This window comes from Acomys russatus, chromosome X (assembly GCF_903995435.1).
Source record: "Acomys russatus chromosome X, mAcoRus1.1, whole genome shotgun sequence".
Classification (NCBI taxonomy): domain Eukaryota; kingdom Metazoa; phylum Chordata; class Mammalia; order Rodentia; family Muridae; genus Acomys; species Acomys russatus.
The window spans coordinates 51,153,706-51,181,040 of record NC_067169.1 but is presented as its reverse complement, the minus strand read 5'-3'; the positions used below and the strand labels follow the sequence as shown (position 1 = coordinate 51,181,040).

Sequence of the window (27,335 nt, the reverse complement as noted above, 5' to 3'; positions counted from 1 at the left end):
CTGAGGCCATCCCTCCTCCCCAGAAAGACAGTAATCCGCAGCCAACCTGGTTTTCTCGACTTCCAGTTTTATCAGCAGCACCTGCAAAATAGGACAGGGCAGTCAGGGGGTGGTGCTCTTTTCTACTCCCCTTCCTTGTTTTAGCAGGCAGGGGTTCAAAGCCTGGATTCCCACAGCCATCCCTGTAGAGCTGCCCTTCTCCAAGTCTTAGAGCCAAGGGGAGAGGGGAGTCACATTACAACGTGGAAGAGAACAGCCACTCCTTCCCATTCCTGTCCCTGACCTTCCTCTTCAGAGGGTCTAGATCCCAGTAGAGAAGTTGGCCTCTTGCCAATATTGGCCCAAGGCAAGCCCCACTGACCACTGGCGGAAAGCAACAAGAGGCTATGCCTCTTATTGTACGCTCTCAAGACAATGGCACTTGCTTTTCTAGCCCTTTGTTCTCTTCTTACTGATTTCACAAGGGCCACTGCCATTTATAAAGATCTCGTTTCTTTATGTGTGTCTCTTTGACTCTAGAACATAAACTCTATGAGAGCAGGGACCACTTAGCAATGTATCTCTTTGTGCACAGAAACTGTTCAATTAATATCTGTGGAATGATTGGATTAAAAAAAAAACTTTCTCTCTTGTGTCCATGGTAACACTGCCGAGCCTGTTTGAATTATAAGTGAAAGAATCTGAGTCCTGCTGCTGAATTCTTAGACCTAGAGAAATCAGCTGTTAGGAGTCCATTTCTTTAAAACCTCAAGTTACAGGAGGGAAGCAGGAGAAAGAAATAGCAACTAGCCTAAGCTCAGGCAGTCTGTCTCCTGTCAACTCTAATTAGGCAGGTTTGGATCTGCAGCTGTACCTGTTGCATGCCCTGCTGGGCTCCAGGAAAAAGATGCAAAGAGATGGAATGGTATTTGAATGAGCAGCATGGTATTTAAGGATCTACTGTGAGAAGCATTTGGCTCAGGGACAGAGTGGTCTTGGTGTCTACATTTGTTACAGACACAGCCTGAGTGATTCATAAACTTCTAACCACTTGACTAGAAGGGACTACTTGCCCACACCAATGGGAAAGAAGTCTCAAAGTACTTGGGAAGAAACTAGAATAGGGTTGGTATTTTGTCCTGTCCCCAACATTCCATGCAAACATCATGTGGTACTCTACGCTGGAAGTCAGAGTAGGCCAAATCTATAACTACAGGAACTCCAATGAATGACTGGGACCTCTTTCTCATACCTCTGTTTTCTGGCTCACATGAGTTTATTGGCTCACTACATGGAGGCCTAGAGCCAAAGATGGAATGTGATGGAAGGGTTGGCATAGGGCAAGAACAGATGGCCTGTCTGGCGCAGCTTGGTCTCAACAAGAGTTAGAGCAGGCCAGGCCCTATCAGAACTTGTTCAGTTTCTACCTCAACACTGGTGTAGGGATTTCTTACTGTACATTACCACAGTTTGAAAATTCCCTCAAGATTACCTGCTCTTGTGCTCCAAAAGTACTGACAAGGTTTCTAAGGGGTGGGAGGTAGAACTCACCAGAAGGTCCTTGGAGGCCAGGGGGTCCTTGAGGACCAGGAGGGCCAGGAGGGCCAGGAGGTCCCATAACAGTTGTTCCTGGAATCCCAGGAATTCCTGGAATTCCTGGGGGTCCCTGGGGTCCTGGTGGTCCTGGAGGTCCTGGGGGTCCATTGGGCCCAGGTGGCCCGGCTTTCTTTCCTAAAATACAGGATTCACTGTTATATTTGGAGTTAGTTACTGTCAAGAATATATTGTCAGGAGTTCCAGAGACTTCCAACGACATAAAGTCAACCATCTAGTTTTTGCTAAGGAGATGGACATGTTTATAATCCCTTGTCTGCATCGCATTTCAAGATAGATTTGAGGACATAGAAATAAGCGAACAGTCTTCAAGGAGCCTAGTGTAGCAGAGAAAAAGTTATAAGATACTAGGAGTGCCACTTTAATGAAAGAGACCATGTGCTAAAACAGATCAGGAAAGACTTCAAAGAGGAGGTCTTTCTCTGAGTCTGAAGGATGAGAACTATCAGGAAATCAGGCTTAGAGCTCCCTTTTATGATTCTTTTAAGAATAGGATTCTTGATAAGTGTGGGACTTCATTTTCGCTGTCCAGTTGGGTGGACTTGATGTGCTTAACAAAAGGCTAACGGAAGTCTGACCTGAGGAACACCATCAGCTCCAGGAAGATTTGTCATGAGTCAGATGTGCAGGAGACGGGGGTGGATAGGGGCAGCACTGGCTGCAAAAGAGGAGTGGGAAGGAGTTTTGGCAATGAAAGTGGAAAGAGAGGGCGAGAGACTGGAGCTATCAAGAAACAACAGAAAAGAAGGAATAGCAGGCAGAGAGACCTGATGAGGAGGCGGCAGGCTTTGCTTTCTCAGCTGACCTCTCTAGACTCTATTTTTAAAGATCTCTGGGAAAGGAAATTCTGCAAACTCTCCTGGTTACATGTCCCAGTGTTTATCACCCCTCACTGCTCACTGTTAGGAAGTTCTTTGGTACATTTGACTGAAATCCCTCCTGTGGCCATTTGAACTTTTTATTCTGTTCTTCATTCAGCTAGGGAAGAGTAGTCGTCCCCATATACACAAACCCTCATATACTCTGAGACATTAGGCTGCCTATCAATTTTGTAGGCAAATTAATCCACCTTCTCAGAGATTTTCTTCCAGGCTGTATTCTCAAATGCACTGTTTTTCCTGTCTATGAACCTTCGCACCTTTCCTTGCCACTGTCTTTCCAGAACAACCTCGGTCCTCCCATTTCATATTCTAGTTCTTCTAACATTTCCTCTAGGGTGTAGTCATGGTAAGTGAATCATAACTGTTCCTCCTATGGACCTGTTCTTTTTTGAGCAGATCTAGCACAAGACCGTAGGTGGTCACGGGTAGGTTACTTTCTCTTCTTTCTACCCTCTTAGAATTTTAATGGGAGTTCCAGGATTGGAAATCTTTTACAGTGCCCTCTCCTGAGATGGTTTCTTAATTTCCAATATAAACTTTCTACCTTTTGTCCTAGGGTTTCTACTGCTTTGATAAAACATCATGACCAAAAACAACTTGAGGAAGAAAGTTTTTTTGTTGGTTTTTTAAGCTTATATACACTGCCTCACAGTCCTTTGAGGGAAGCCAACGTAGCAACTCAAGGCAGGAACTTGGAGGCAGGAACTGAAGCAGAGACTACAGAGGAACACTGCTGACTGTCTTGCTCCCCATGGCTCGTTCAGCCTGCTTTCTTATACAACCAACTGCCCAGGGGTGTTACCACCCACCATGGGATGGGCCTACCGACACCAATCCTTAATCAAGAAAATGCCCCCACAGAGCTGCCTACAGGCAATCGAATAGAGGCGGTTCTCAATTGAGGTTCTGCTTCCCAAATAATTGTAGCTTGTGTCAAATTGACAACAAGCCAACAACATCCTCAAATTAACATACAAACAGCAACACAATAACAACTAGGTCACCTTCACTTTAAAACTTTCTTATTGGTTTCAACTCCTTGTTCCTCAGAAAGTTTAGTTTGCAGAACTCTGTCCTGATCTATCAGGTCCTCCTTTAAGAATAAGGCTTCACCCAGAGGCCCTGACCAGACCAATGACACACTGCACCAATCATTTGTAAGAAAAGCTGTTTGGGCAGAAAAGGTAAACTGTGTGACACACTGCAGCTTCCATGGTGAGATTTTTGTTTGTTTTCTTTTGGGGGTTTGGTTGCAAGGGTGGAGGGAGGATATGGAGAGATGGGGAGATGAATAGGATTGGGTTGCATTATGTGAAATCCAAAAAGAATCAATGAAAAGTTAAAAATAGAGAAAAGAATAGTGCCTCATGTCTAAAAAAATCCAAGTATCTTTAAAAAAAAAAAAAAGCCCATAAAGAGGCCACCTATTCACATCTAAGCACATACTCATTTGGAATAGAACAGTGGGCCAGAATGGGACCTCTTCTTCAGAGAAGAAAGAGTGGGTCTGAGAGCATTTCTTCAACAAGACCCATAGGGCTTTAAAGACTTAGAGGCACAAAGTACCGAGTTTGCCATGAGCTTAGCGGTTAAGATGGGATCTGCCCAGCTTCTAGATCTAGCAAATTTTAAGATGCTGAATATGTAAACCATCTCCTTTTGGATTTGTATAGCTTCCAAATCAGGCTTATTCAGCACCCAAATTTCAATTCTAGTTAGTGTAGTGGAAAGAACATGGGATCTGGACTCAGGAGATAAGGATGTAAAGCCCAGCCCCGACACAGAAGCATTTTGAACCTTAGTTTCTCCGTCTGGGAAATAAGGAGTTTGGCCTCAGTGCTTTCTGTCTCTATTTGAGACTTAGGTTCCACAGGAAATACTGAACTACTATTAGCTGGGAAACTTCCCCAGCCTGGATGTAAGGTGTGTAGCTCTTTCCTTATTTTCCAGTTGGAGTAGACAAAGAAGTTGATGCACAGACACAGAGTAGATGTAGAAGTTGGCTGCTCTGGGTTCCAGCATTCCCAGGGTGTTCTGTCAGTACCACAAACTTCAGCTCCAAGAATGTGCGTCCCTTGTAATCATCTAATGGAATTTTAGAAGAACTACCTCCAGAGCCCCCTTCAGTCCAGGAGAATAATGGTGACAGTATAAACGGAGGTGAGTCAGAAGGCATCTGTGAAGAAGCCCCTGGTGGAATCTACTTTTGCAGTTGGCCTTCTTGGCTTCTCTGCCCTTGGACAAGGAAGTCCCTCATAGTTGCATTCCTATTGAAGTTCCTATAGAAGAGTGTGCAAAAAAAAAAAAAAAGACCTCTAGATCAAGAGATTGAATTCCTTCCTTAGATTCCCTAACTTTCACGGCATACTTCATGTTTGTACTGAGAAAGTACCCCGTGTAGTCTTAGATAAAAGAATAATCACATCATTTCAAAGCTAAACTTCATCAAAGGGGCATTCCCCTAACCTTTCAGCTAAGTCCCAAACATTGAACAATGAAAAACAAGTGAGTAAAGGGAGGCCAGGGGTGGGGGAAAAGAAGATGTGCAATAGGAAGCAAGAGCTATGTGAGTAGGAAAATTCCATTAAAGGGTGAAAATTAAGTGAACAATTCAATTTACCTCTTCACGTACGTGTCTATTCACTGTGTCCAAGGAAATCCATATTAAATGGCTTTTAAATCACTTTTAAATAAAGTAGATGTTTAAGGCTTTATGTGCCTTTTCCTCCCAATAAGATTGCATACATGAGGTAGCAATGTGATGCAACAATGTGAGTTGTAATTTCTATTTTGGAGGGATGTGACAAGAGTCAAGAACCTAATACTTGAAACTCAAATTTACTTCTTTACAAGATGGAGCATCCTGGGGTAAACACCCAGGAGACCGCAGAAACATTCTGTGCTCACTCCAGCTCTCTGGTGTTTATTAACTTTGCTCAATTCAGGTCTTCAGAAGGCTGGACCTTTTTGTAGGTTTTTTTTTCAGTAGTAACACAAGTTTGACAAGTAAGTAAGGGTACCTGAAATAGTAGAGTACCTTGTGCACAGAGGACTGGCAGGCGACCTCTGTAGTTAGCCTTTTTAGGCAGTTTGGAATGCTCTAGAAAGCACCATAAATCTAAACAGACCAAAATAACTTAAAGAACTTTTTTTTAAAAGATCTTTATTTATTATGTCTACAGTGCTCTGCCTACATGTACACCTGCAGCCCAGAAGAGGGCATCAAATCACATTATAGATGGTTATGAGCCACCATGTGGTTGCTGGGAATTGAACTCAGGACTTCTGGAAGAGCAGTCAGTGCTCTTAACCTCTGAGCCATCTCTCCAGCCCTAAAGAACTTTTAAGATTTCTTTATTTCATTTTATGTGTCTAAGTGTTTTGCCTGCATGTATGTATATAAGAATATTACTGGCATGCCTGGTACCTGACTGAGGAGGACAGAAGAAGGCATTATATTCCCTGGAATTGAAGTTACAAATGGTTGTGACCCAACAAGGAGATTCTGGGAACCACACCCAAGTCCTTTATAAGAGCAATGGGTGCTCTTAATAGTTGAACTATTTCTGCATCCCTGGTAAAGAATTTTTTTATTTTTGGTCTTTCAAGGCAGGGTTTCTCTATGTAGCCCTGGATGTTCTTGTGGACAGAACAAGAAAGGAAATAAATATGAACTGGAAACAGAAACATAAAAAGGAATAAGAAAGAAGAACTAAAATAGGGACTCGGAGTAGAATGTAATGGTAAAGATTTTGCCATTCTTAGGGCAAAGGCCTTGGATTTGATCCCCAGTGCAAGGGAAAGGGGAGGGTAAAACAAACAAACAAACAAACAAACAACAACAATAATAATATCCAAGAAAGACAACTTATGTGTTGCTAGAGTCAATTCTATCTTCCATAGCTTGTTACTGAAGAACTAATTCTTGCTCTTTATAAAGTCAATAGTGAAGGAAATGATTAAATAAAGTAATAAACAATCAATGTTGAAAGAAAATGCAAAGCCTTGTCTTGTTCATTTTTCAATTTAAAAAAGACATGACAATTTAATAAAATCAGGAAGCTCAACTTACCCTTTTTCTTGTTTTTAACAGGACCTATTAGAAATAGAAGATGGAAAATTAAGTTAGTAGAAATTTAAAAAAATGTTATTCTCTAAAAAAAAAAAAGCCAGTAAGAGGGAACCTCAAGGCACTGCAAATTTAAGGGCACGCCATATCTACGGGTCAGGTTTTAGGCAAAGTATTTATTGTCCAACTATCAAACTTCTTACATTTGTTGATTATTGAGACTACAAAAAAAATACATGGAGGATTCCTCCCTTGGAAAAAAACAAATCTTCCCACTTCAGTCAGGAGTGAGAGAAAGGGTATTCCTCTCTGAAGATGAGATGCTCAGAAATGAACAACTCAACAACTGCAGGATGGCATTCCTTTAATTCTGCAAGGTCTGAGGTTGCAGAGGCAGGCATTCATGTGAAGCTGTGATGCAGTTTCAGATGGGAATATTGGAAGGGGAAAGTGGTGTTCTTATGGAAGGAGCAGACAGCAGTAGTTTGCTTTTTAAGTCACTTCCTTATAGTAATTTAATGTGTTAGTTATTAGACCTTGCGGCTGTAATACATTCATGTGGGGGCCACATGCACTCCCATAGCAATTTACCATAACTTAATTGGTGCATTAAAGGAAATATCCACAGTTTCATTGGTAATGGAATCACAAGTGCCTTCTTATGTATTGCTTTTAAGGAAAGCAGTTTTAATCAATACAGAAGACTCAGACAACCAATGTCATTTCTAATACAGTTAGGTGGCATTAGGTAACACAGTTTAGGTTGCGGTCATCTTTATTCACAGGGAGTCAGGTTTCTTCTTTCTCTGGATGAATCTAACTTTCTTTAGACACAGGCCTAAACTCTGTTCCAAACTGCCACGGAGCCAATATTGCACAGCACTAAACTGCTCTCAGTGCCCTTAGGAGCATTTCTGCAGTCTACAGTTTACAGATCATGCTTCTGTGTTTCATCTAACTGGATTCTTGTAAAAGTCTAGAACGATCTTCACCTCTGAGATCAGGTTTCATAGGAAGCTAATAGCGTCTAACCCAGAAGCTCTCAAGTGTGCTCCAGAGCTGCATATTTCCCTTAAAAAATAAAGTCTGTTTAGAGTCCCCCCCAAAATGTGTAGGAGTAGGAATTGTGTGCAGTGTGCAGAAGATGTTTGTGGTTCAGTGGAGTAATTGAAGATCATGAATGTCTCTTTTTATATGCCCCTTTTTTCCTAGCCCTTTGTCATCTTTATTTGTGCTCTGATTTTTTGAGATAGGGTCTAAATGTGTATGTAGTCTAGGTTGGTCTTGAACTGCAATCCACCTGCCTCAGTCTTCCGAGTGCTGGGATGCAGGCATGAGCCATGCCTGGCTCCTTTATGTTGTTGTTTTTAAACAGCGTTAAGCATTCTTGAGAATGTGTAGAGAGGTTCTGACAGGGTAAGAGACAACAATGTAACCCGAGAAGGGCCTTGCTCTTGAATAAGAAAGCTGTTTAAGGTAGGATTTACACAGAAAGGGACCAGCCCCACCAACTAGCTACAATTGGCCAGTTAGCCAGCCTCATAGGCAAGAGCAGGAGGAGGATAGCTGCTGCACCTGCCCTGCCCTCATAGTCAATGTGGCCTAGTCCTGGTCTACTTTTTGGCTACTTCAGCTAGTTAAGGGATAGTGCTATTGCATAGATTCTGAGGCAATCTGGCCATCATCAGCCGGCTGGTCTTTCCTGAGCATCCCTGTGGAAGGTAGTACAGTAAATAGTGCCAGAACACCATCATCATAGAACTTACAAGTTGGATAGAAAAATACTAATGAGGGGTGTTAATTTTCAAACTGAGGACAAATGGCTGAGGTGCCTATTTAACATATCAAAGTGGACCTGGCCACCAGGTTTTCCTTGCATCTCCCAGTCCTTACCTATTACAGGGTGCTCCTGGCTGGCATACCCTGCCCCTTACCTTGAACTCTCCAGCCCAGGGGACTGGCCTGCTCTTCCCTATATAATACAACTGTTTTGGTTACCGCTTTTTTTTTTTGTACCTTTGGCCCTCCTGGCTGCTGCACCTAGCTCTCCTCTCTTCTCTCCCCACATGGCCCAGATCAGGTTCAGGTGTACTCTGGACTCTCCCAGATGTCCCTGCCTCTACAGAAGCTCTCCTTTTTATCTACAAAAAACTTTTCTCCTTCACCATACCTAGGAACAATCATGTTTCCTTTTCCTTTCTTTTTATCTTTTCTTTCTTTTTCTTTTTCATTCAAGGGGAACCCCAGGAGTCATGCTTGCTAGTTGAGTTAAAAAAAATTAAAATTTTAGAAAACAAGTTCTATTTAAATGTACAAGTGCTAAAAGGGGAAGGGGACATGTTTCATTTGTTTGTTTCTTTTTAGGCTCATTTTTGAACTTACTTTTGGTCTTACTAGTCCACCCTGTCTAGCCTGGAACTCACGTGTGTCCCAGAGTGGCCTTGAACTCAGAACTCAGAGCCGTCCTCTTGCTTCATCCCCCAAGCATTGGGATTTACAGTCACATGCCTCACTATATCTGATTTGGGAAAAGGAATTAAAAAAAATGATTTCTACTATAAATCTTGCAAGAACTTCTGGTTGGGGAGCTCATAGGCTCCAATGGGTGAACCTACCTACTATTTTTTTTTCTAAATGGACATAGTATCCCAGTGCTCTCTACATTGCTATTTCTTTAACTGTAGATTACTGCAGTTCTCAGACTCTATCAGAGAAGTGGTTTTGTGCAGAAACTTACAAGTGCAGGGAATAAGTATTAGTGGAGTGCTCAGTCATAAACTATTGTGCTGGCTAGTTTTATGTCAACTTGACACAAGCTGCAGTAATGGGAGGAGGGAGTCTCAACTGAGAAAATGCCTCTGTAAGACTGGGCTGTAGGCAAGCCTGTAGGACATTTTCTTAATTTTTGATTGATGTTGAAGTGCCCAGCCATTGTGGGTGGTGCCATCCCTAGGCTGGTGGTCCTGGGTTCTACAGGAAAGCAGGCTGAGCAAGCCATGAGGAGCGGCCAGTAAGCAGCACCCCTCTGTGACCTCTGCATTAGCTCCTACCTCCAGGTTCCTACCCTGTTTTGAGTTCTTGTCCTGATTTCCTTCGATGATGAACAGTGACATAGAAACATAAGCCAAATAAAGCCTTTCCTCCCCATCTTCTTTTGGACATAGTGCTTCATCACAGCAATAGTAACCCTAAGGCAACTATCTAATATATTCCCCCTCCCTGTAACATTCAAGATCCATCATAGAAGAGGACTGTGAAAAGACTGTAAGAGCCAGGTGTCTTGTGAAGATGACACGACAGCTGTACTCATGAGCTCATTATAGCTGTGCTTTTCCATGCAACACCTGTAGAAGACCAAGGCAGTCAACAGTGCAGCATGCAGGTGTCAGGAGGGAGTCAGTTTTCTTTAAGGGTGTGGTCTCCGACAGGTCTACCATGTTCTAGTAGATGGTGCCACATCATAAGTAAATGGGAAAGCACAAATTAGATTCAGTGGGTCAGCCCAAGAAATGGAAACAACCTAGATGTTCATCAACTGATAAATGGATAATGAAAATGTGGGACATTTACATGACAAAGTGCTATTCAGCTATTAAAAACAGAATGACACTTGTGGGTAAACAAACATCCTGAATGAAGTAATTCAGACCCAGAAAGGCAGATGTCCTGTGCTTTACCCCCCTCATTTGTGGATGCTAGCTGTTGCTATTGGTTTTGTTTTTGTTTTTTTGAGGCAGGGTCTCTCTATGTAACTTTGACTGCTCTAGAACTTACTATGTAGGTGTGGCTGGCCTTGAACTCTGAGAAATACCTCCCAAGTGGTACAATTAAAGGTGCGTGACACTACAGTCCACCCAACGGGTATTAGTTTTGAATCTTCAGATATGTGTGTGTCATTTGGAATATCTATAAATGTTATGGAATTAGAAAGGTAGCACAAGGTGGAGCTTTAAGGGAGAAGAGATAGACTACTGTGGTATAATGTGTGAAGGAATAGTGGAGCAGAAAGGGTTAAATGGAGTGGAAGGCAAGATAGAGGATGGAGTATGAGGAAGAGTAATTAACACTAAAGACCTGTTCAGACTCATATGGAAACCTACCGCAGTATAAGGTTCCTAAAATATTCACACACACACACACACACACACACACACACACACACACAGACACACACACATAGTTTAGAGTTTTTCTACTACAGGGCAACAATGACCCTACTAGATTTTATAGGCTAACAAATACAAAGCTCAGTGCCTCTTCTGGAATTGTTAGCTAGTGAGGTCTTTTAGATTGCCCTACTTTCCCTATATATATTAGAAAATGTGGTCCAATTAAAATGGTTGATAAGCTGGAGAGATGGCTAGGCTCATAACAAAAAAATATAATATGTTGTTTGTGGTCTTTTTGTATGTAAGCCTGTTTGTTTTTGCAGTGCTGATAATCAAATCCAGGGTCTTGAACACAGCAGGCATTCTACCACTAAGCAACATCTTTAATTCTCCTTTTTCTATCTAAATAATTATATTTTACACTAAGTTTATTAACATTTTTTCAAATTTACTTTCAACCAATTTTTTGTTTAATTTAAAAATGTTTTATTAGTATATATAAATTATACATAATAGTTTCATTATGCCATTTTCATATAGTGCATAATATATTTTGGTCACATTCACCACTCTCATTATCCTGTCTTGTGTCCCTGCTATTCTTCCTAACTACATTGTTGTTGTTAATATGGAGGCATTTAATTAATCATCTTTGATGGACATTTAGGTTGTTTTGAATTTTTATTATAATTTTAAACAATGCTATAATGTTTTCCCATGTGTACATTTTATACACTTATCAAAAAATTTAAAAAATGTGTCATTAGAAATTCTAGTGTTGAATTAAAGAGTATGAATTAAAGAGTATGTAGTTAAATCTATGTGGTACTGCCCTCAGTTTTCATGCTTACTAGGCTCCCCCTAAAGCAATACATAGGTATCTTTTTATGTTTTTTCTAGTTCTTTTGTGGCTTTTGCTTGTTTTAAACTTGTAATCAATGTGGCAGGAAGTAGGCTGTACAATGTGAGGTAAAGAATCAACTAAAGTTTTCTTTTTCTTAAAACGGCCATAACATAAAGATCACTTAGAGAACTGATGATCACTGAAGGGATCCCATAGAACTTCGCTTAGTAAACAGTGGTCATATCCCTTGTCGGGGACACAAAAGTACAGTTCAGAGTGTTATTAGATTATATCACATTTCCTACAAGCACTAACAAATATATCATCTCAACAATATAAGTGTCCCTTTTTGTTTTAACATGGCTCACTATGGCCAGTAAATCATTCTTATGAATTCCAACATGGGCCTCTAAGCCCAGCCTCTATAAATGTCACATCCATCCCTTTCTCAAGTTACTCTAGATTTCCAGTTTTTAGAGAGAAAATGCTAGGGAGCTAGAGCTGTCCATACTAGAAGCATCTAGGTAGAAGAGACCAAATCAATAACTCCTTCTCAATTCTATTACCTTTAAGAAATTGATCAACTAATCTGTTTTCTGAATATGCTTCAGAATCTTATTTATATCTAATTCAGAGTACTACTATTATCACATATTGGTTTCATGATGAGAACCAACATTTCTATATCTTCCCATACTCCTATTTGTAATCATCATACTTTGTACAGGCAAAACCCCACAGATATATCAGAGTTGGACAGGCAACTGTAAAGTAGTTCAGACTGCTTTGATAAAAGTAAAATGGAGATGAGACAGTGCAGACAGTCTGATTTTTTGCCACTAGGAAAAGAGTGCCTTATGATAGAACCGGGGTTAATACACAGCCAACCACAAAATGACCATAAGGCAAGCGAGTTTCCTTCTCATTCTCCATCTGCTCCACTAGGGAACACTACACTCTTTTATCTTTATTCGAGACTTAGGATCAATGAAATAAAACCAACAAGCTGGACTTTTGTATCCCATAACCCCCATTCATATTTAGCCAATGGACAGCTCATTCTCCATGGTTGTAGGGAGCAGGGACTGCCTCTGACATGAACTCTGGTGCCCCCTATTTGACCACTTCCCCTTGGTGGGGAGGCCTGGTGGCACTCAGAGAAAGGGGAAGCAGGCTACCAGGATGAGACCTGATAGGCTGTGGTCAGACTGTGGGGCAGGAGGTCCCCTTCTGTCAGAGGTCTAGGGGAGGGGAATAGGGCAGAAGAGGGAGGGAGAGTGGGAACGGGAGGATACAAGTGAGGGGATAACAATCGAGATGTAATCTGAATAAATTACAGTAAATGAAAAATGAAAAAAGGAGAAATAGATTCTTTAAATAATAAAAAATCGAGGAGTTTGTTCCTAGTGTATCTACCTTAGAAGAAATGTTAACAGAGGAGGAGTATGACACAGGTCAGAAGTTTGGATCTACATAAAGAAAGGAAGTGAGTTAGAGAACAGATAAAGGAAGATAAAGAAATGAGATCTGAAGAAGTACCACACCAATACACATGCACATGGAAGAGGAAATCTCATCTTACTCAAAGAAATACAGGTAAGTAATAACTTCTGAGAGGGTGAGAAACAGTCCTTCCCAGGGATGAGCCCCCTAGTTGGTTATCCAAGACCAAGTGGTCACCCTTGAAATCATATACATACAGGCAACACTAAATGGACTCGGTAGGTTACATTGACATATTTAAGTGTTTACATATGTAACAATAACAACTAAAGAAAAGGCCATGAGTTTGGAAGGAAGCAAGCAAGGTAAGGAGATACAGGGAGGGGTTAGAGGGAGAAAAGACAAGGGAAAAATGATGTAGTTAAATTTTATTTTATTTTATTTTTGGTTTTTCAAGACAGGGTTTCTTTGTGTATCCGTGGCTGTCCTGGAACTCGCTCTGTAGACCAGGCTGGCCTCAAACTCACAGAGATCCACCTGCCTCTGCCTCCCGAATGTTTTGTTTTTAAAAGCTAAACAATAATAAATTTCAGGAAGTAACATGCCTTAAAACATTTTATTTATTCTCGACTTAGTAGATAACATTTTTGTTCAAAATAATAATAGCAAATGGGGCTGGAGAGATGGCTCAGACGTTAAGAGCACTGACAGCTCTTCCAGAGACCCTAAGTTCAATTCCCAGCAACCACATGGTGGCTCACAACCATCTATAATGTGATCTAATGCCCTCTTCTGGTGTGCAGGTGTACATGCAAGCAGAGCACTGTATACATAATAATAAATAAATCTTTAAAAAAATAATAAATATATCTTATAGTTATAGCTTATGGATCTATGAAACAAATGATAGCCAGGGCTGTCCATGTGGCTGTGGATATTGAATTATCCATTGGAGCATAGTGGGTTCCTCAGTGACTACACAACTGGAGACAACAAGTCCCTTTCCTGAGCCTTTGGGAAATTGCCAATACCTTCCCAGGGAACAGTGAGCCCCATGTGCTGCTCTCCCTCATGACTGACTGCTGACAGACTCAGTCTTGTGCAGTTCCAGTGTAGGCAACTATAGTTGTGGCGCCCCCGCCACCGCGGTACCAAGTTGAGGGCAAGGGACTGCGGATTTAACTCATGCACACACACGCACACACATACACAATAACACAGCGGGTCCTTCGTGCTAAGAGAACAGCAGCTGCAGCAGCAGCCGCGGCAGCGGTTTATTATTCTCCTTCAGAGTTCCAAAGAGCCTTCTTATAGGCAGCAAAACAGGAATCCTCCTCCCAGGTAAAATCACTCAAGAGGTGATTGCACACAGGAGGAAAAGTCTCGAGGAAGGGAGGGGCGCGTTCTTAAAGCAGTAAACATGACTAGCTAACCAAGATAAACACAGACATGGAAGCTGCTAGAAACAGGACATGAAACAGCAAGACAGGTAGGCAGCCCAGTCGGGCCTGGTTCCTACATATAGCTGCTCTGAGTTCACAAATGCAATGACTATGTCATGCCCAGAGGGTAGCATTTCACAGGCCTTCTCCTTATTATCTGGTCCTTATATTCTTTCCACCCTTGGGTCATGATGCTCCCTGTTCAAAGAGGTGGTAGTATTTAGGCCTGACCACTCAGCAGGCACTTTTTCTCAGCCATGAGTCTTCACTCACTGCATTATAAAGAGAAATTTCTCTAATCAAGGCTGAGAATACCATGTGTGTATGGGTAAAAATATAAATATAAATATTTAGAAAGTGGTTTGATGCTATGTTCATTTAGCAAAACAACATTAGAAAACTCCATGAGTTAAAAAAAAAAACAAACCAGGTTTATAGCACCAGACATGAATGGGTTTCAAATTTAGCAGAGTGGTTAGTTAACCTTGTAACTCATTCACTATTGCACCACTGGACACGTCTTGGTGGATATGGGGTGGATATGTGGTATTGTAGGACACAAGGTCCACATATGGGTGAAAGTATTGATGAGTTTTCTCCCCCAGAAGCCCGCACTGCATTTTCTGGCATAATATATGTTAGCCAATAGGGAGGGAGCTTCCAGTTAAGGTCCAGCTCGATTTTTTTTTTCCTCATGTAGCCAAGGTATGTGATGTCTTCAGCTACAGAGCCTTATTGTGTAGTTCTGGTGGACCACCAAGGATGATGGCAATAGCCTATGGTTAGCGGTCCTGTGTGACCTTCTTCATCATCAACTCATAGGGAGGTGTCCATATGCCGTCTTATAGCCTTAGTTTTGGTTAAACCCTCTGTCTCCACCTCCTCCTGTCAGTTATCCTTTTCAACCACCTTACCACCCTCGTTGTCCCTGCTCACTTTCATTTTCCATGAGTTCTACTGTTTGCCCAATTCAAACCTCTTTCACCCAACTCATATATAACCTCCTGCACTCTGTAGATATTTTAAGTTAAACACAAAATTCTAAGATTTTGAAATTATTATCTACATATGAGAGGGAACATGCAGTGTTTATCTTTCTAGGCCTCCCCAGAGTATAACTTTTCCAATTCCATCCATTTTCCTTAAAAATTCTTAACTTCATATTTTAGTGTTAATGGAGAATTCCACTGTGCAACTGTAACACAACTTTTCATTATTCCTTTATCAGTTGATGGACACATGCCTTATTTAGTGTTCCTATTGCTATAATAAAATGCTACAATCAAAAGCAACATGGGGAGTAAAGGATTTATTTCAGCTTACAAGTCTCAGGTCATACTTCATCACTAAGGGAAATCTGGGCAGGAACTCAATGCAGGAAGCTGAAGGCAGGAACGGAAGCAGAGGGCATAGAAAATGCTCTTTACTGGCTTGTTGCTAATGGGTTGGCTTAGTCTGATTTCTTATATAGTTCAGGACAACCTGTTCAGGGGTAGCACTGCCCTGCCATAAAATTGGTCCATTTTCATCATTAATCTAGAAAATGATGCCATAGGTCACTCTGGTTGGAAGCATTTTCTCGATTGATATGTTCTCTTCGCAAATAGCTCCAGCTTGTGTCAAGTCAAAAAAGCAACTAACACAGTGTGTAGGCTGATTTGTTTTCCTAGCTTTTGTGAAGGAGTCACATTTGTTTCCCTAGCTTTTGTGAATGGACGTAGATGTGCAGGTATTTCTGTCATAGAATATAGAGTCATTTGGGCATACATCTAGGAATGGTGTAGTTATGGTATAGCTGTGTCATGTAGCAGATCCATTTCTAGCTCTCTCTCTCTCTCTCTCTCTCTCTCTCTCTCTCTCTCTCTCTCTCTCCCCCTCCCTCCCTCCCTCCCTCCTCTTTCCTTTCCTAATTAGTTTTTTCAAGACAGGGTTTCTCTGTGTAACCCTGGTTGTCCTGGACTTAGTTTGTAGACCTGGCTGGCCTTGAACTCACAGCAATCTGCCTGCCTCTGCCTCTCTGAGTACTGGGATTAAAGGTGAGTGCCACTATGCCTGGCTCATTTCTAGCTTTATCGAGGAACATACATGCTGATTTCCATAGCAACTGTAAAAGGTTACACTCCCACAAATAGTCTCCTTCCCCATATCCTCACTAAGTATTTGTTGCCATCACTTATTTTCCTCTTAAAGACCACTATAACTGGGGTTAGATGGACTTTCAGAGTGGATTTTAATTTGCATTTTACCTGATGGCTAGAGATGTTGAACACTTTAAAAAATCTTTTAAATCTGGGCATGGTAGTGCACACTTGTAATCCCAGTACTTGGGGAGGCAGAGGCAGGCAGATTTCTGTGAGTTCGAGGTCAGCCTGGTCTACAAAGCAAGTCCAGGACAGGGAAGAGTACACAGAGAAACCCTGACTCGAAACCAATAAATAAAAAATAAACAAATTTGTTTTTTTAACTTAATAAGGTCCCATTTGTCAATTGTTAGCCTTATTTTCTGAGTAAACAGTGTCTTATTCAGAAAGCCTGTATACATGCCTATGTCTTGTTGTGTACACTACGTGTTCTAGCAATTTCAGAGTTTTGGGTATTACATTGAGATTCCCAGATCCACTTCGAGTTCATTTTTATGCAGGGCGTGAAATATAGATGTTGTTCCCAGTTATGCAAAGCTGTTACCTCCACAGATTCTTAATCCAAAACATCACATGAACAGCCATGCTAAGGGTCTTTGCTTCTCTCTGAAACTTCACAAGCCAGACCTCCATCACCTGTATTTCTCTTAGCAGTATCTTCCAAATTCCCAGAACAGTTCATTAAGCTATGAGCACTCAATGGTTTTTCTAGCTGAAAGTTCCAAATTTCTCTACCTTCCACCCACATAATATCCCAAGGCATAAAAGCCACATGGTCAGGTTCTTTACACCAAGAGCATACTCTCTGTGAATACTATTCCAGTTAGTTTCTCTGTTGCTGTGAGAAAACACTGATCAAAAACAGCTTGAGAAGGGAAGGGTTTATTTACTTGGCTTACACATCCCAATCACAGTCTATCACAGAAGTCAATACAGGGAAGAAGAATGTGGAGGAGGAGGGGGCAAAGGAGGAAGGGAAAGGAAAAAGAAAATGAAGAGGAGGCGGAGTGGGAGAAGGAGGATAGGGAAGAGGAGAAGAATAAGAAATAGGAGGAAGAGGAAGAAGAAGGAGGAGAAAAAGGAGGAGGAGGGAGAGGAGAAGGAGGAGGTGACAGCAGGGCTTCCTGGCTTGTGGGATGCTCTATTTCCAGGTGACTCCAGTTTGTGTCAAGTTGACAAAAGCTAACCACCAGTATATATGCCAACACTGACTCAAAAACAAATAAGCTTCTGTAAGTTTTTAAAACACAATTTATATCTTTAGGTATTTTATTACAACAACAGAAAATGGACTGAGACAACAACCAGAAAGGATTTATCTCTGATATGTAAGTTTGGATTAAACTAAAAATAAATCAATCTATCTTATATCAATAAGCTAAAGAAGAAAAAGCAGTCATAGCAATAGATATAGAAAATATCTTAAATAACATTTCACATCCTTTATGATGAAAAAATTTCACCCAACAGGGCATTTCCTCACTTTGATTAAAACTTCCATAAGAAATCCTATATATCATAATGAGAAAACTAGATGTTATCCCCTGAGAAGCAAGAACAAGTAAAGGCTGTCCTTTACACTATAATTCAGCAGTTATTCTGGTAACTAAACAACAATGAACATAATGTTTCACAGTTAAAGTCTAATATGTAGAAGTCAAATTCTTTCCGACATATCATTAATGAACCACTGAAATAGTGGGGAGGAGGTCCCCCTCAGTCATAGACCTAGGGGAGGGGAATAGGGTGAAAGCAGGGGGGAGGGAGGAACAGGAGGATACAAGTGATGGGATAACAATTGAGTTGTAATCTGTATAAATTAATTAAATAATAAATAAATATGCAATCCATTATCCCTTCAGGGACGAGATTCTAATTCTAAGCTGACCATCTCCTTTTGCCACAGAAAATAAAGCCTACATTTTTAAAGCAAAAAAAAAAAAAAAAAAAAGATTACAGCACTTAAAATGAAAGAGAGAGAGGGGGGGGAGAGAAGAGTGGTGGTATTTAGGTATAGATTTAACAAAGTATAAGTATTCATATGAGAAAAGATACAAAAATTTGCTGTAAGAAATAAACATCTAAATGGAAAGATATCCCATGTTCGTGGAAAAGAACATAATATTGCAGAAATGTCACTCCTTCCAAACCTAACCTATAGATTAAATGCAATACTCCTTAAAATCTTAAGACGTTACTTTGTAGATATTAACAAACTGAATCCAATGTTTATATAGAAAGGTAATGGATATAGAATATCAAATATGATATTGTAGAATAAAAACAAAGTTGGAGAACTGCCATTCTTTGATTCAGAATTTACTATAAAGCTATAGCAATCAAACCAGTGTTGTACTGGTGAAATAGCAGATACAGATTAGTGAAATAGAACACATAGAATAGAAACATACCTAAAAATAGAATCAACTGATCTTTGACAAAGGAGAAAAGGAAACTCAACAGAAAAATGATAGTGATTTTCATACATGGTGGTAGAACATCTGGGCATCTACATGCAGACAAGTGAGTCTAGACACAGACTTTATGCCTTTCACAAAATTAACTCAAAAGGGGTCAAAGATTCAAACTTTAAATAAACTAAGGCACCAGCCAAGGACAATACAGGAGGTAAACTTTAAACCCCTTCCCAGATCTAGCCAATGGTCAGAATATTCTCCACAGTTGAGTGGAGAGTGGGGTATGACTTTCTCACGTACTCTGGTGCCTCACATTTGACCATGTCCCCTGGAGGGGGAGACCTGGTGGCACTCAGAGGAAGGACAGCAAGTAGCCAAGAAGAGACTTGATACCCTATGAGAATATACAGGGGGAGGTAATCCCCCTCAGGAACAGTCATAGGGGAGGGGAATAATGGGAAAATGGGGGGGGGGGAAGGAATGGGAGGATACAAGGGATGGGATAAACATTGAGATGTAACAAGAATAAATTAATTAAAATAAATAAATAAATAAATAAAAATTACAAGAATTCTCAATGCCTAAAAAAAAAAAAAAAAAAAAAAAAAAAAAAAAACCTCATGAGACAACATAGTAGATCTCTAGTCAACTTTGGCCTTTGTAGTGAGTTTTTAGATAGAAAACCAGATGTACAACTTGAGAAAAAAAAGTCAAGTTAGATTTCCTTAAAATTAAAACCTGTTCAGAGAATGGCACCAATAAGTGAACTGTGGATACAGGGCATGATGGGGGGCTCACACCTTTAATCCCAGCACTCAGGGAGGCAGAGGCAGGCAGATCTCTGTGAGTTCAAGGCCAACCTGGTCTACAAAGTGAGCCAGAACAGCCAGGGCTACACAGAGAAACCTTATCTTGAAAAGCAAAACAAAACAATAAAACAAAACAAATAAAAAGACGCAGAAAAAATATTTGCACAAACACATACCTTATAAACTACTTTTATCCAAAAGATATTTGAAACTAAAGACTTGAAACCAAAGAAGAAAACAGCCCAATTAAGAAACTGGCAAATGTCTAAACAGAAAACCTAACACTTGGGAAAGAATCAAATTAAAAAATGGGAAAAATATATGAGTAGACACGTAACAACAGAAGATATTAAGATGGGGAAAAGATACTATTTGCCATGATGAAAATTGTATTTTAATATGATGAGAGAGCAGTACACAAATAGCTAAAAGAAAAACGCTGATATCGAATTCGGGATCGAGTATGAAGCAACAGGAACTTCCATCGCAATGCTGGTGGGAATGCAAAGGTGGCATATTTGGGAGAACAATTTGACAATTCTGTAGAAATGGACTGAGAAACCACACTCCTAAATATTTACTCAAAAGAGCTAGAAATGTGTGATCACACAACTTGCAACTTGCATACAGATGCCTTTTATCAACATTATATATATTTGGTACAAACTGTAAGCAACTAAGATGTTATTTAGTAAATGATTGGATAAACAAATTGTTATATATCAATACAATGAAATATTGCCCAGCAATAATAAGAAATGAGCTTTCAAGCCATATACCGATTCAGAGAAAATGTAAACACATATCATTAAGTAAGAAAAAAGCCAGGTTGAAAAGTATATGTAGTACCACATGGCATTCTAGAAAGGGTAAACTATGAGCAAAGTATGAATGGTTGCCAAGGAAAGGAAGAGATAGAATATGTAGGAACTCTGTTTCTGTTCAGTTTTCTGTGGATCATGGCTCTCCCAAAAATAGATTATAATCATAAAAATATGTTAATAAACTGTCTACTGGTTTAAAAGTAAAACCATGCTACATGTAATTCAGCATGGATCTTAACATTACGCCCACAGCATATAATACGTTTAGCCTCTGTATCTTTATTTTGTTCATCATTTGTGCCTGAAATGCCCTTATTTTTTTTTATAGACATGGTTTCTCTGTGTAGCCTTGGCTGTTCTGGAGTCACTTTGTAGACCAGGCTGGCCTCGAACTCACAGTGATCCACCTGCCTCTGCCTCCCGTGCACCACCATGCCCGATGTGAAATGCCCTTCTTAAACTCCAATTTTTTTTCAGTGCCTATTCATCCTTTAGGAGGCCTCTTAGACATCAGTTTTTGTGTATTCCATAATGTACTATACATTTATCAAATTATAACCTTTTAAAAATTATTTTAAAAATTTTATGTGCACTTGCGTTTTGCCTTTATGTATGTGGTATGTCAGATGCCCTGGAACTGGAGTTATGAATAGATGTGAGCTGCCATGTGTATGCTTAGAATTGAACCCTGGTCCTCTGGAAGAGCAGCTAGCACTCTTAGCCACCAAACCATCTCTTCAACCCTCAAATTGTAATATTTTATTATGTGTTTGTTTTTTCTTACAATATTGTTAATTCCTTGAGGGTAAGGGCTGCGAATTGTTTACCTCCATGTCTTAAGTTTCTAAAGCACTTCACTTTATAATAGGGGTTCAAGAGTGTTTGTTTGATGAGCAAATGAATGGCTGAAGGAGGTGGTAATTAGGGATGTGAACCAAGATTCTTCAGACTCCAACTTAGTTCACCTTCCATTACACTGAATCAGTCATACCAAGTATATTGACAAATAATTTCCAAAAGTGCCATTTGTACAATTGTCACAATTGTATCAATTATAGAGGGGGGGTTTTCAGTGTAAATAATTGAAAGTGATATACGTGGAATAAGTACTCAATATACGTTCATATAATTATTTGTTGGTTGAACAGGTAGTACACATGCTTTCTTCTCTTTATGTAGGGACTAGACATGACCAAAATTTCTTCAATACCAGGAAGTAAAGAGATAAGAAAAAAGGGAATGGATAGCAGATGAGCAGGTATAGAACTAGATATTTCTCATTTAAAAGCAGAGGGCTGAGTATATAGTTCAGTTGTAGAGTGCTAGCCTAGGGTCAATCCCTAGTGTCACAAAAATCAAACAAGCAACAAATATCAACATAGTTTATGTCTTTAGATCTTGAAATATTAAGAGTTTCTTTAATATTATACTTTACACAATTAGAATTACAACCAGAGAGCGCACAAATAAGTGTGGCAAGCCCAATACATTTGTAGAAGATGGAAGCCATTAGCTTCAAAGAAGAGTGAGAATTGTGAATGAAAACCATATGGAATGTCCATGTTCAGAACCCAGATTATGATTCCAACATCTGCTCTGAGCATGAGCGAAAGGGCCAGAAAAGGTAGCGCCGTGCAAGTTGATCCCATCCCATTCCCTCCCAGTCCAGTCTCAAGTATTTCTGATGTGAGAAGGTTTGCAGTCTTCATCCAACAATTTCCTTTTTATGCGTTAAAGCCCATATCTGGGTTTCAGGCTCCACAAACATGACTTAAGTTATTAGCAGCTATGAAATTTTCTGGCTCACTTCTGTCTTGGTTTGGGAAAGAGTCAAAAAATATTACTGTGGTTAGGGCGACAGTAAACCAGTCCCACTAACTGCTGACAGTTCAGAAGTTTAATAGTGCCTTAAAGTTCCATAAGGGATAGGTTTGTTCACGTTATCAAAGACATGCCCAAAGTGACAAGCACATGCTCCTGCTAAGCAAACATTCTGCAACAGTGGGTCTTTGGTCACAAGTGGTTAAGGTGGAAAAAGCTAGGCTTAAGAAACAATCTATGACGATGAACTGAGAAGTAGTGCAGTATAGTACAGCCTTAAATATTTTTGTGTGTTCGTGCTTGAATGTATGTGAGTACATTCAGGTGTCGGCACATATATACAGCTGTGTGTAGACTCCACAGGCCAACCTCAGAGTCATTATTGAGGAGCTGTCCACCATGCTTTTCTTTTTTTTTATTACATTTATTTATTGCTTGAAGTCCTCTGTGTGGGAGACACTGCTTGAATAAGCATGGGGCTATGCGTGCCAAAGCATTTATGTGGAGGTTAGATGATAATTTGTAGATATCTGTCATTTTTTCTACTACATGAGTCCCAGGGACCGACTCAGGTTGTCAGGCTTGGTGATAGGTGTGTTTACTTGCTGAATCATCTTGCCGGCCCCATTTTGATTTTTGCTACAGGGTCTCTCACTGGTGCCTGGGGCTTGCTGACGGTGTTAGGCTGGCTGGTCAGTGATCCCCAGGGATCTTGTTGTCTCCACCTCTGGAGTGCCAAGATTACCATCTTGTATTACCATATCCAGACTTTATGTAGGTGCTAGGGATCCACACTCAGGACCTCAGGCTTGTGCAATAAGCACTTTGTTGAGTTACTGCTGTGTCACCCTTCTTTTGGCATCTTGAGACAGGGTCTCTCTCATGTAGTTGAGGTTGCCTTTGAAACCCTGATCCTCCTGTTTTTATCTCCCAAGCTCTATACCTTTTGTAGTCTCCCATTATAGGGAATAGGAGAGATGTGTGATATTAACAGATATTCTTGGGAAAATGCCTGGTTAAAAAGTTTAAGAAACACAGTATTTAAAAAAATAGATTTTTTTTTCAACTGAAGACTTCTTAATTTTTCAATAAATTCAGTAGTGGGAAATGGGACTTTACAAAGACAATATCAATATACAACATTTACTTTTTTGGCCAAGAAACATTTCCCAAGAATTGTCTATCTTTTGTTGAGTTAATTCTCTGGCTTATATTCTTTGGGAATATTGGATGTAGAAAGATCATGAGCCTTGTTATACTTTCTGAACCAGGTTTGAATTCTAGCTCTAACATTCAATACTAGTATGATGTTGGGCAATACTTTATCTCTTTGAATTAGTTATACTTAAAACATTAATGATAGTAATATCTGTATAAAGCCCATGAACCACAATAATGATCCACCTAACAAGATCTTCCAAGTGGCACAATAGTGGCACTTGTATCTTGGGGGTAACCAACAGCTGTTCAATTGAATTTAAGGTCCACTTTATAGGTGGTAGTTCATGCCCAGTAATGTAAACCTAGACAACAACCTGTAGCTAGCAAGGTCATGGATCCTAAGGGAGAATCTACTACCACTTTCTTAAACCAGTGTAATTGTAACTGCATTCTAATTACTTATACCCAGCGATAAGTGTCATTTTTATTCCTCACCAAAGAACCTTCTCTTTGAAGCAGATGGAGACCAGTAAATGAACCTATAACTGGTCAAAACATAGAAAGCAACAGACTAATGTCTAACCCCAAATGATACATCTACAATACAACCCTTCAGGGAGCATTTTGGAAGAGGGGGCAGTAAGGTTGTAAGAGCCAGAGATAGTGTCTTTTATATCTGATAGTGAAGCTATACACATTCAGTCTCGATAGTATGATTGCCTAGACAAGATCTGAATAATGACGTCAGTTGACATGAAAATATGGATGGGCAGAATCTCACAAGGCTCCAACTCTAGAGGAAGAGGTACGCACAATTAATGGCTACTGAGAGAGGGAGAATTGCTGTTCTCCAGAGGTATTCCCTCCAGAGGTTATCAAATACCAAGTGGTCAGCCTTCAATACATATACATATAAACACTAAATGGACTCAGTAGATTACACACATACATGTGTACACACACACACACACACACACACACACACACACACACACATATCAATAATTAAAGAATAGGAGGTCATGAATTTGAGGGAGAGAGTAGAGGGACACAGGAGTTGAAAGAGGAAGAGACGGATGGAGATGATGTAATATATTTTGCATATAGGAAATTCTCAAAAATAGCATCTACCTCAATAGAAATGATGAGATAATGCACAGCATATAAAGTAACATCTAAGCACTCATAACTATAATCTTCATGTTCATTTGTCATTACCATCATTATGAAACCATGTACCTAGCTAAAAGGGTGGTCAAAATAGCTTCAAAATAAGTCTGGCCTGAGGACTCAACTTTTTCTAAAGCCACATTTCTTATTGCTTTGGAACTAAGTATAGGGAGAAGGTGAAGAGAAATGAGCATGTTGTCCAGAGATCTAGTGCTATAGTGATTTTTTTTGTTTTGTTTTTGTTTTTGTTTTTTGTTCTCTGACCTTGGGTGAACCATTTCACCTATGTACAATTCTCTTGAATGCAGACAGGGACTAGATAAGTTTTTCCTCTAATGTTTCACAAGCCTCAACTATAAAATGCTATATAAGAGATTTATAAATTTATTGTTAAAGAAATCAGTGGTACACGTTAAATCCAATTATAAAGGATGGTCCTATATAAAAAAAGCTATTTTTATGTTCTAGCAGATGGCTGGCAGAAACAGTTCTTGGGCAATCTGGTTACAATGAATTGCATATAGTGAATAATTCTGTATAACAAATGCTTTTTCTGGTCCTTGACCCTGTAATAGTCACTCCCTAACGTTGCTCTAATCAACTACAGAAGTTGATTATGTGTTGCTTTCATTGTAGACACAGAGGGAGGAGCTAAGATAAGCTAATGTATAGAATTTCTAGGAGACTTTTATATCCAGTTCCACTATTTTACAGATGAGGAGGAAATAGAACAAGAGAGGTTAGGAGACTTGCCAGGGGTCACACAGCAAGAAGTGGCAGAGCTCTGAATGAGTTTGTTAAAGATTTTCCTGCAGTCTTTCACCCAGCTGTACATAAAATGTTAAATAAAATCTGGAACAGATTACAAGACTCTACTGTTCATGTGTCTCAATCTAGAAAGCTATGCATTCATCCTTACCTGTTATCCCTGCCTTTAAAGCCCTCTTCATGGGACAGCCCCTCTGACTTCATGGTGTATGGCGACACAACTTAAAGTATAATAACCTTTGCTAAGGAACTTCAGTTAGAGGCATTTTGAAAGCTAAATAAATTATGCCCATTGATCCCCTTAGATACATGCACAGTTCTTTCCACAAAGGCCTCTGATTAGTCATGTGTGTTTTTCTTATTATGAAATCATGCGGTCCCTTTTCAACAAGCTAGGTTAGCAGACGTAAAAATCTTAAGCACTATGACTATCAGAGGTTAGTCTTCAGGCTCCTCTTTTTCTATTTTCTACACATTTTCTCATGAGTACATTTTGTTGTAGGATTCAACCCTTCGAGGGAATGATACTCTCCAAATCACAGCCCATGCCCCTGACTCCCACTGAGATGCTACAATTTGGATGTGCTCCTGTCACCTGGGACTCAGATTAAATTCATCACCTCAGAAAGTGTGTCTCCAATCTGGCTATACATTTGAATCACCTGAAGAGAGTCAAAACCTCTCACTGCAGAGACTCCTGCCCTGAGGATTTGGATGCTGTCAGTAGTCTGTGGCTGGGTGGGCAGGAAAACATCTGAAAGCCCTTGAGGAGACTCTAATGCCTGGCTGAGGTTGAAACCCCTGACCTGGGTCAAGTGCTGAGTGCTAATTGCTCTATTCTCCTTTATCTGGGTTCAAAATCTGAGTTATTAAGCTTTCAGTTCCATGGATCGATGAGACAATAGAAATAAAAACAATTTGGGGAAATGTGAAGTGTTAAGCAGATTCAAGGAATCATTTTGAGCTGCATGCATATGAATCAAATGGATTGCTTTAGTAGTTGAGATGTGTTAATTCATTAAATCTGTTAAAGGTTATAATGGCAATCTATCATTGCCCAACAAAGCATAGGAATCAGAGAGAATCTACTGTTGGAACATGATGTAATTAATCAAGCTACACTATCTTCCTGTAGACAGGTTAAACCTATCCATGGGTTGAAGGAGCCCAGATGGTAGGTAACATGTGCTGTTCCCAGAAGTAATTCTGTAAGCATCGCCTTTGAGGAATACAGCCTCAACTGCTGGGCAGCCAAACCACAAACTGGTTCCACTAAGAACCACATTTTTACAATATAGCTCTAGATTGGGTCCAGAGCAATTCAAGATGGCTAGCTCTTTTGCCGCTGTGCATGTTGTTTCACTTTCATCACAGATGAGGCTTATCCTGAGACTTACTGGATTCTTACAATGGGAGCACCGGAGAGGCTCTGCTGTTCAGTGTGAGTGTACTCTAGTTATTTAGTGACTGCCCTAGGGTGGAGGTATTGCTCAATACTTTGGTTTAGAAAGAACCACTCATTTTTTTTTCCTGATAAGGCACATCAGCCTAGTTACCCTTCAACATGGTGTTTTCTTGCCTTCTGTTTTCATTATTGAGCTCGCCACATTTTGCATGCAGATCTGTTTTGATACTTAGGAGTAACCATTCTTTACATATCTCACCTAACAGAATTTTGTTTCAGGAAATACTTGCAGGCAAGACTGTGCACATAGATGGAAACCAGTGGTGGGAAAGGCATGGTCTTTCAAGTCATAGAAGTACATTCAGGCTTAAGTTCCTCTCCTTACCAAGTGCTGTGTGACATTGAAAAATTGATTTCATTCCTGCAGGTGAGTGCAGC

General features: G+C 40.1%; 1 protein-coding gene across 4 annotated transcripts in view; it reads right to left on the bottom strand.

Annotated features, from left to right (window-relative positions):
• The window catches only part of Eda (ectodysplasin A), a 388,917-nt gene that overhangs the window by 9,708 nt on the left and 351,874 nt on the right, over positions 1 to 27,335 (bottom strand). For all 4 annotated transcript variants that reach the window (XM_051142162.1, XM_051142163.1, XM_051142160.1 and 1 more), the window contains exons 3-5: positions 6,547 to 6,570; positions 1,531 to 1,710; positions 47 to 81 (exon numbers count right to left, since the gene is read on the bottom strand). In XM_051142162.1, the coding sequence (XP_050998119.1) occupies positions 47 to 81; positions 1,531 to 1,710; positions 6,547 to 6,570 (239 nt within the window). The remainder of the gene's footprint in view (positions 1 to 46; positions 82 to 1,530; positions 1,711 to 6,546; positions 6,571 to 27,335) is intronic.